The sequence below is a fragment of the Chiloscyllium plagiosum genome, chromosome 2 (assembly GCF_004010195.1).
Source record: "Chiloscyllium plagiosum isolate BGI_BamShark_2017 chromosome 2, ASM401019v2, whole genome shotgun sequence".
Taxonomy (NCBI): domain Eukaryota; kingdom Metazoa; phylum Chordata; class Chondrichthyes; order Orectolobiformes; family Hemiscylliidae; genus Chiloscyllium; species Chiloscyllium plagiosum.
Window position 1 is genome coordinate 143,604,954 of NC_057711.1, and position 10,964 is coordinate 143,615,917.

A 10,964-nucleotide genomic window follows, 5' to 3' on the forward strand; every position below is an offset into this window, starting at 1 on the left:
AGCTGACCTCCAACAACCATAACCATTTTCCTTTGCTCCAACCAGCCAATTAATCACTGTTACTACAAGAATAGATCGGAAATCAGGAATTCAGCTGCATGTAAGTCACCTGCGGTTTCCTTAAAACTAGCCCACCATCTGCAAGGTGTAATGGAATACTCTCCACTTGTCAGGTTGGATGAAACTCCAGCAACACTCAAGAAACTTGACCCCATCCAAGACAACGCAGCTCACTTCAATGGCACCATATCACCCATCTTCAAGACTGACTTCTATCACCATGCAATGCACAGTGACAACAGTGTAGTTACCATCTACAAAGCAGTAACTCACCAAGATACATTCGGTATCACCTTTCGAACTACTGACCTCCACCACTTAGAAGGACAAGGATAGTAGATGCATGGTAAAGCCACAGACTGCAAAGTCCTCTCCAAGTCACAAGCATCCGAGCATCCGACATTGTTGTTCTTTCACTGCTGCTGTCCCTTCCTAATGACTGAGGGTGGCTCTGCACCTCAAGGACTGCAGCAGTTCAAGATGATAGTTCACTATCACTTTCTACAAGGCAACCGAGAATGGGAAGTAAATTCTGGTCTAGCCAGTGACACCCTCATGCCACAAACAAACAAAAGAACCCTGTATTCAGAATAAGTACCAATGGCTTTGGAAGTTGTAAATAAAACACCTCAGTTCAAGAAAGGAGTGAGACAGAAAGCAGAGAAATATAAGCCAATAACCCAAATGTTTGTCATTTAGAAAATGCTAGATTCTATCATTGAAGAAGTAGGGGGGAGACATTTAGAAAACGTATTGCAATGAGCAAAGTCAACATGATTTTGTGAAAGAGACACTATTGTTGATCATTTTATTAGAATTCTTTGAGGATATACAAAATAGGATGGATAAAGGGGAACCAGTAGACCTAATAGTTTAGAATTTCCAACAAGCATTTGGAAACATACAAACATGTGAATCAGGTCTAGCAGTAGACCACCAGGGCTCTCAAGCCTATACTCCCATTCAAAAAGATCACAGACAATCTGATTACTCCAACCTGCTATCTATCACCGATAACCCTTCACTCTCTTTCTTCTCAAGGATCTATCTACTTCTGCCTTAAAACCATCCAAGCACTCTGACTTCACCACATTTTGGGGAAGAGAGTTCCACAGACACCTGACACTCTGAGAAAGAATTTATCCTCATCTCTGAAACAGTGAACACAAGTTCGATATTTTGTCCATCCTTTTCACAATCACTCTGTGAAATCTCCCCCCAATGATCCTTTTTGTTTTAATTAGTTAAACTCCAGCAGCTACAAGCCAAGTCTACCTTTCCTTTCCACACATCTTGCCAGTAAACCTTTTCGTGAACTGCTTCACATCTTTCCTAAATAAGATGACCAGTACTGTACGCAATACTCCAAATGTGATTGCACAAGTGTGCTATGTAACTGTGGCATAAACTTATACTTTAGTAATCAATTCTCCTTCATAAATGATAGCATTGTATAAGCTTTCCTAATTTCTTGCTGTACCTGCATGCTAATATTTTACAGGGATGCACTAGGAGTCTTAGATCTTCTATCTCTGCCATCTCGCACCATTAATGTATACTTTTTTTTAAACTCTTCCTGCCAAAATGGTCAATTTCACATTTTCCCATAGTTTACTTCATTTGCCAGATCTTTGTTCACTCACTTAATCTATCTATATTGCCTTGTAACCTCATGTTGTGTTCACACTTACTTTCCTAACTGTTTCCAAGTCATCAGTAAATTGATCAACTATGTGTTTTGTCCCTTTATCCAATTCACTTACATCAGTTGTAAAAAGTTCAAGTCCAAGCACTAAAAACTGCTACATATGTGGTTACTACACATTAAGAGCTTATGGTATTGGGGGTGATATTAACATGGATAGAGAACTGATTTTCTGACCAAACAGACAGTCAGAATAAATTTGTCATTTTAAGGCAGTGAGTTGTAACTAGTGCCACAGGAATCAATGCCAGGGCCCCAATTATTTATGATTTATATTAACACCTTGGATAATGAGACTGAATTTTCACCACCGTCTAGTGGTTGACGATATGAAGGTAGGTAGGAGAGCAAGTTGTGAGGACAATGCAAAGAAATCTCGATAGGCTAAGTGAGTAGGCAAAAATTTGGCAGATGTAGTAAAATATGGGAAAATGTGAGACTGTCCATTTGGCAAAAAAAAAGTAGAAAAGCTGAGTATTATTTAAAAGGAGAGAGACTACAGAATGCTGTGGTGCAGTGAGATCTACATGAATCACAAGACATCAGTATGCAGGTACAGCAAGTAATCAGGAATGCAAATGGAATTTTGGTCTTTATTACTGGGGAGATGGAATATAAAAGTAGGGACGTCTTGTTACAACAAAACACAATGCACTGAGTTTTGTTGGCTATTTGCTTTTGAAGCAGTTCAGAGAAAGTTCATTGAGCTCATTCCCAAATGAGAGAATTATCTTATGAGAAAGAAAGTTTACCAGATTGTGCTTATACATTTTGGAGTTTAAAAGGGTGAGACATAATCTTTTCAAAGCATAGAGGAACCTGAGAGGCTTTGACAGGGTAGATGCTTCCTATCATGAGGGAATCTAGAAATAAGTGATATTTTCAAAGTATTTAGTTTCCTGTTTAAAACAGATGAAAACGAATACCTATCCTGGGACTATTAGTATTTCGAATTCTCAGCTCAACAAGTGGCGCTGTGGCTCAATGGAATCTCACAGCACTAGGGGCCCAGGTTTGATCCCAACCTCTGCCGACTGTCTGTGTGAAGTTTGCACGTTCTCCCTGTGTCTGTCTGGGTTTCCTCCGGGTTTCTCCCACAATCCAAAGATGTACAAGATAGGTGGATAGGCTACGGGGAATGCAGGGTTACAGGGACAGGGTAGAGGATGGATCTGGGTGGGACGTTCTTCGGAGGGTGAGTGTGGACTCAATCAGCCGAGTGGTCTGGTCTCACAATATAGGGATTCTGTACAGTAGAATTTGGGACTTTGAACATATTCAAGGCTGAGTCAGACAGATTTTTGATTAACAAGGAGCCTAGGGTTACAACGAGCAGATAGGACAGTGGGTTAACTAAGATCTCACTGAATGACACAGAAGATTCAAAGGTAGAGTGACCTATGTTTAAATTTTTTATGTTTCTTACATAATATACTCAGTCCATTTCAAATAAATTCATATTTTTTATGTTTAAAATCACTGGGAAGAATCTGTTTTCCTTGTTCCAGTATTCAGCTCACTGGATATTCAGTTGTTTCCAACTTTCAAGGGATCTGTAAAGCTGACAGCTGAGCTCCCCCACCACCACACCATACTAGACGCTCTGCTCCCCAGCTCTGCCACTGCTGTTTATCAGCAACACCTCTATCTTTGGAGCTGTTATATGCCCAGGTAGTCAGGTGGAAAGGGAATCAGCCCAGATTTTTTCCAATTATCTGATCTCCGTAAGAGAAAGGAATTAGCCTTCTTTTCAATGATGGAACGGGACCTGGCAGGCAACCAGTTTCCTCAGTCTCTGCAGCTTTTGCTGATCTTGTGTCGAGGACCTGCATGCCCGTACTTTGGAATACATCTGCACAATACCTTTTTCTCAGCCCCACTCAACCCACCAACCAGCTCCTCTGTATTAGTTACAGCTTCCAACTCTCAATTACTCAAAATGCCTGGCAAGGACCAGAAAGGCAAATGATATCACACAGCCAACGCACATGTCACAGTTCCCAAATGCACAGAATTAATCTCCTGAATGTGAACAGAACCACTTAATTCTATCCAATTTGGGCCTGCCACAATCATTTTAATGGGAGAGCTTAGATGGAATCTTTAACACTTATTCTAAAAAAAACTCAGACACTACGATGTTTATTCCTACATGGCTGCCCCTTCTGACACTTTCTGAGGGACATTATTCTTACAGTCCATCATAGACTAACTACCATAAATTACTAATTCCAAACTGAGTAAAATCAGTTCTGGAGGAAGGGTCACTGGACCCAAAACGTGAACTCTGATTTCTCTCCACAAATGCTGCCAGATCTGCTGAGCTTTTTCAGCAGTTTCTATTTTTGAGACTAAAATCAGCAAATAAAATCATATGACCCTCCAATCACCATTTACACATTGAACTCGTTAGCCTTGATTCATTCCTGGTCTCTGCTGCACTTTGATAAACCATTATCAAAGAGGTTAGTTTTGTTTTGTAAGAAGGAGGCAATACTGGTACAGGAATTAAACAAAAATTACTAAAACTATTCTGCAAACAAACACGTGTAGTCACATTGAGAGGGTGAAGTTAGTGAGGTTGATGGTTGATGAGAAACAAAATGAGAACCTGCTACAAACATGAGCTCAGCTGCTTTGAATATTTTACTGTCCATCCTTAGACTGTATCACAATGGAATTACATCATAAATTGGAATGTCACACACCAGATTTACTCTAAATCAGTAGGTCACAGGTTCAACCCTCTCTTTAAACTTTAGCCATAATTTAAGCTGACCAGTCACTATCGTACCAAGAAAGCACCACAATGTCAGAGCTGCATTTTGTGAGACATTAAATCAAAGTACCTTCTTCCTGTTCAGGCACAATTTCAAAAGATAAGCGGGAAATTATTCTGTTGTACAACCGAAGAGTTCAAGCGCTTCTTAATGTCACCAAAATCTGATTACTTTTTGAGGGGTTTGCTGTGTGAAAATTATCTGTGTTTCCTACAGAAAGAAGATAACAATACTTCAACAAAACTTCAACAATGTAAAGTGGAACACTGCAAGGTTGTAAAATGCAGGAGTTCTGCTTTCCAAATGTACAGTTGAATGAAAAGGAGAGGTCACACATGTAGTAAATGCTTTTTTTTTTAAATTGAAATTTTTATTGGTTTCCCATTCAGGGTTTGCATCCAGAAGCTTTTGCTCATGAGCAAGTGAATTACTGCTGGAAATCTACAACGTTATTCTGCGATTAACAGCTGAAAATGGTGTCGGGATGTCCAAGAGTAGTTTGACCCAGTATGGTGTCCTATTCAGGTGACAGGCATATCAGATTTATTAAGGGTCAACAACAGCGACTCATTATGATAGATTTTAACCCAAACTGCCATTTGGAAAACTGGTAACAGTGAAACATTATCCATTATACATCCCAATTTACACAGTGTACAAGATCATTTTCCTTCCAGCAGTGAAAGTTACAATCTATCATAATATGTGAGAAAATAGAAGTGTGACCAGCCTCTCTCTGAAGTAATATTCTCTTCTTGTATTTGGTATTAAAACCTGTGCTGTTAAATTATCTTTGTGTCATCTTGAACCCAGGGCACTATCTGCTTCCTCCACTCTATATCAATTTCACATCAGTGGTCTCCTCCACACAGCAACAAAACTTATCCAAGTTTTTTGCTGCTTATTGTATACTTACACATACATGTACACCTCACAGATCCAATCACAGAGGTACCCATTGAACAGCTACAACCTTAACCTCTAGTCTTTCCAACTGGATGGGAAATTAATGGGTCAGATTTTCCAAGAATTGGAAACCACAGTCAGACTGCTCCTACCTTTTCCAATGAGAAACAGCCCGGATTTCGAGCAGAAAATTCCGAACATGGCTCCTTCAGAACTGCAGGACATACCTTAAATCTACCAGGTCCCTCAGAATGGAGGATATCCCGGGGAGGTCAAACTACAAACCCCCTTTTCACAGCGGCAGCTACCTGTTCTGTGATTTAAATATCCACCAGCACAGATAGCCACTCTGTCAGCTCATGTGAAAGGGGAAGATTGTAAGTTAAGAGTGAGGATAGGCTGCTAGGCAGGTAGGGTGCCAAATAATAGATTGAGTCTTTAGCTTAGTTTGGGAGGGGTAAGGGTGTTGGATCTGGTCAGATCCCAGGGGAAATTTTTTTCTAAGTGGGAAGGGCTGTCCCAACTCCAGCTGAGATGTGTGGGAGAGTACAGTAGCTGGGAGGGGAGGGTGTGGGAATTCGGGGGGCGGGGGGGGGGGGGGTGTCTAACTGCAACAGAACCTCTGAATTTTCCAATTTGAACAGATATCTTGAGGCTGTACAGGACATTGTTCTTCTGGAGTACTGCGTCCAGTTATAGGAAGGATAGTATTAAGCTGGAGAGGGTTCAAAAAAGATTTACTCGGATGTTGACAGGAATGGTTATTTCAGTTATAAGGAGAGCCTGGATAGGTTGGGATATTCTCCCTGGAGTATAGGAGGTTGAGGGTGACCTTATAGAGGTTTATAAAATCTTGAGGGGCATAGATAAAGTGAATAACAGCTGTCTTTACCCTAGGCTGGGAATTTCAGGACTAAGCAATATATTGTAAGGTGAGAGGAGAAAGATTTAAAAAGACATAAGGGGTAATTTTCTTTTTTTTTAAACACCAAGAGTGGTTCGTGTGTAGAACGAACTTCCAGAGAAAGTGGTGAATGCAGGTACAGTTACATTTAAAATGTATTTTAGACAAATACATGAATAGGAAATGTTTGGAGGGATATGGTGCACAGGCAGGTGAGACTAGTTTAGTTTGGGATCATAGTCAGCATGGATTGTTGGACCGAAGCATCTGATTCCATGCTCAACTAATTCTATTCATTCAGACGGTTCCAGATGCAGATAAATTGCCCATTGAAATCTTCCATCATTCCTGGCGATTCCCTTGGAATCTGTTTCACTGTGAATTCTGCACAGCCCCAGTGCACAACTCCCACCTATACTGCAGAAATTATCACGTGCCATCGGAAAATTGGGGCTGAAATTTCTTCCAAACCTTCCAACAGGTTGTTTCCTTTCTTGTCCACATCTGGAAAACATCAATCATCTCTAAACTTTGACAGCTCCAACTTTGCTAGTCTCCATCCAAAATCACTTATCACTTCATTACCTCCTTTGACCACAAGTGCAACACTCACATCTTGATCACTGAAAGGTTTCCAAGGGGACAGGTTTTCTTGTATTCATAAAATGTAGCTCTTCCCTCTGCAAAAATGCCAACTGTCCTACCAAGACTTGAATGCCCCTGCATAATACTTCTGTCCCTCTCAGTATTAAATGAGACACGAGAAAAACATTTTCTACCCAAGGTGTATTCTCTTCTTTCCGTTTTTCAATTTTGATCAGTAGTTTTCCAAACTTTGCCCGTTTATTCCGTCTCGTCTCCCAATGTCTCCTCTACACCCACAATCTTCTGGTTTAACCATTACAAAGCAAACCAAAAGGAAATGTATTTTCAAAGAAGAAACTTAGGTAGGAATTTGTAAAAGAAGAATATTAATAGGCCATGAGGAGATTGGGATTATTTTACTAGGATGTTGCCTGGTAGGGAGGAAAGGTCTTACGAGGAAAGGCTGAGGGACTTGAGGCTGTTTTCGTTGGAGAGAAGAAGGTTGAGAGGTGACTTAATAGAGACATACAACATAATCAGAGGGTTAGATAGGGTGGACAGGGAGAGCCTTTTTCCAAGTATGGTGACGGCGAGCATGAGGGGGCATAGCTTTTAGTTGAGGGGTGATAGATATAGGACAGATGTCAGAGGTAGTTTCTTTACTCAGAAAGTAGTAAGGGTATGGAATGCTTTGCCTGCAATGGTAGTAGATTCGCCAACTTTAAGTACATTTAAGTCGTCATTGGACAAGCATATGGACGTACATGGAATAGTGTAGGTTAGATGGGCTTCAGATTGGTATGACAGGTTGGTGCAACATCGAGGGCCGAAGGGCCTGTACTGCGCTGTAATATTCTATGTTCTGTATTTATAGGCTTGAGAAAAATATTGGTACAGGATAAACAGCCAAACATCCTCAAATATTATTTGGCCCTATTTTTTAAAAAATAAATTTCATTTTTTGCAGTGCCTTTTGTACACTCCCAAAGTACTTTACAGCCAATGAAGTGATTTTAGAAATGCCATCACTTTTGTAAAGTAGGAAACTGAGCAGCTAATTTACACACAGAGGGTGGCATTTTATGTCTCCTTGGTCGCAGGTTTGGAGCTGGGAAGGATATTTAATCAGGTGGGATGGTGATGGGTTTGAACCCTGACTCATTCACACTTCCAACCCAATCAGGCCCACGCTGGGACAGCTTTGCGTCCCTGCTCTCAATTGAAGCCTTCAAGTTGAATTACGGACCTCACCCTAGTTCTGTTGCTGACACATTAAAACAGCAGCAGACAGGAGGCAATGGCCTAGTGGCATAATCGCTAGACTATTAATGCAGAAACTCAAATTAATGTTCTGAGGACCTGGATTCAAATCTCCATCACAGCAGATGTTGGAATTTGATTGTGATTTTAAAAATCTGGAATTAAGGATCTACTGATGCCCATGAAGCCATTGCTGATTGTAGGAAAAATGAAAACAGCAGTGGGACTGTCACTACACAAGTGGCATGACGTGCAATCTACTGCAGGTTGCTGTTGGTATTCCATGGAGGGGAATGTCCCTTGCTCATAGGGACTCCATGCTTGAGGAGGCGCTGTCTATCAAACAGATGGGATGGTGCTGAGAGCCATTCCCCCTGCCCTTATTACTACCCCATCAACTCAACTCCCCCTGCCCCATGACCCCCACCAGAAGAAACCCCGCCCACGTTTACTCTGCCGAGTCCAGGGATTGAGCAGAGATCTGGGACTCGAATCTTTCCTGCAGCCACTTCCCCAGCAGCGCAGCTCAACAAAAGAGGTGCTCGTCCCTGATTGATTGGCAGCTCTCTGGAGGGATAACATCCATTCCCAGGCTCCTTGATCACTGGGAAACACCCAGTGACCCCTCAGCTGTATAAACGACACCGTTGGAAGCAAGCAAATCAGACCTCCTGCTGGGTCTCCAATGGTTGCTCAGTGGTTAGCTCTGCTTCCTCAAGCACCAGGGACCCGGGTTCGATTCCAGCCTCGGGCGACCGTCTGTGTGGAGTTTGCACATTTTCCGTGTCTGCGTAGATTTCTTCCGGGTGCTCTGGTTTCCTCCCAAAGTCCAAACGTATGCAGGTTAGGTGGACTGGCCATGCTAAATTGCCCATGGTGTTCACGGATTTGTAGTTTAGATGCATTAGTCAGGGGGAAATGTAGAGCAATAGGGTAGGGGAATGGGTCTGGGTGGGTTACTCTTCGAAGGGTCGGTGTGGACTTGTTGGGCCAAATGGCCTGTTTCCATATTATAGGGATTCTATGATTCTATGATAAGACCTTGGTCACCTCCAGAAAATTCTTCCCAGAGTTCCCATAAACAGTAATGTGATAATGACCATCACAATTCTTAAAATCTTAACTGAAGGAGGAATATTGACCAGGGAGGGTCTGCTCTCCTTTAGTGCAGAAGATCTTCTACTTCCATCTGAGAGGGCAAAAGGGACTTTAGTTTAATGTCTCATCTGATAAACGCCACCTCTGACAAGACAGCAATATTGTACATGAGTATCTTGCTTTCTGTGTTCAGGTTTTGGTCTGGGACTTTGAATGCACAGCCTCAGAGGTCAGGGTGCTATCAATTGAGCGGCTGGTCGAAAGTGAGGACTGCAGATGCTGGAGATCAGAGTCGAGAGTGTGTTGCTGGAAAGACACAGCAGGTCAGGCAGTATCAGTGGAGCAGGAAAATTGACATTTCGGGCAAAAGCCCTTTAGCAGGACAGCATTAATTATATATGTGACAGTTCTGATGAAGGGCTTTTGCCTGAAACATCAATTCTCCTGTTCCTCAGATGCTGCCTGACCTGCTGTGCTTTTCAGCAGCACACTCTCAACTTTGATCTCCAGCATCTGCAGTCCTCACTTTCGACTAGCCGCTCAATTGATAGCACCCTGATCTCTGAGGCTGTGCGTTCAAAGTCCCAGACCAAAACCTGAACACAGAAAGCAACATACTCGATTTTCCTGCTCCCCGGATGCTGCCTGACCTGCTGTGCTTTCCCAGCACCACATTCTTGACTGCTATCAATTGAGCCACGGTTGATAGTAATCAACACCACATTGATTATGTAAAGCTGAGAGTTCATTCCACTAAACAGAAAAAATGCTCGTGATATTTCTTTGTCCTATTGAACATCCACAGTCAACTTCCTGGGCCAAAAGATTTGAAAAATATTCCTGTAATAGGAATAATACAAAATTTAAAATTGGTTTGTAAAGATTTGAAGATATATGACTCTTGATTTAAGGATATTCTTTCCTCAAAAAATGCATTCATTAGAGTTGGCTTTAATTGTAAAATAAAGTAGTCAAGCATCCGTGCAGTATGCGAAATGAAGATTTGTCAATCGGTACTATTTTCTATTACATGACGCTCTCATTCATCAAAGGTTTTTTTTTCCCTATAACATGATCTGTGCTCAAACTGTGCAACATATTGGCAGGTAGAGAAGTTAAAGAGTGATTGATGGATGCTAGTTTACATTGGAAACTCTAGTTCAGTTGAAGCAGAAGATGCAGTTGGTTGTGAGAGAGTGGCAAAACCTCAAATGGTGCAATTGGAAGAGGGCACTGTTAGTATGATCAGCAAGTTTGCAGATGACACAAAGATGATTGGAGCAGCAGAAAGCATAGGGGACTGTCAGAGAATACAGGAGGATATAGATAGACTGGAGAGTTGGGCGGAAAGTGGCAGATGGTTTTCAATCCAGACAAATGTGAGGTAATGCATTTAGGCAAGACCGATTCTAGAGCGAATTATACAATGAATGGAGGAGCCTTGGGAAAAGTTGATGGGTAGAGAGATCTGGGAGTGCAGGTCCATTGTATCCTGAAGGTTGCTGCACAGGTGGATAGAGTGGTCAAGAAGGCATATAGTATGCTTGCCTACATTGGACGGGGTATTGAGTGAAAGAGCTGGCAAGTCATGTTAAAATTGTACAAGACATTGGTTCGGCCGCATTTAGAATACTGTGTACAGTTCTGGTCACCACATTACCAAAAG

At 41.8% G+C, this 10,964-nt stretch overlaps 1 protein-coding gene across 2 annotated transcripts in view; it reads right to left on the reverse strand.

Annotated features, from left to right (window-relative positions):
- LOC122564897 (CXXC-type zinc finger protein 4-like) overlaps positions 1 to 10,964 on the reverse strand; it is a 60,685-nt gene that overhangs the window by 42,271 nt on the left and 7,450 nt on the right. The window contains exon 2 of one of the 2 annotated variants that reach the window (XM_043720322.1): positions 4,366 to 4,755. The exons of the other annotated variant lie outside the window; for it this stretch is intronic. Coding sequence (XP_043576257.1) covers positions 4,699 to 4,755 — 57 coding nt within the window. The 3' untranslated portion in view covers positions 4,366 to 4,698. Of the gene's footprint in view, positions 1 to 4,365; positions 4,756 to 10,964 lie in introns of those variants that run through there. 2 annotated transcript variants of the gene reach the window in all.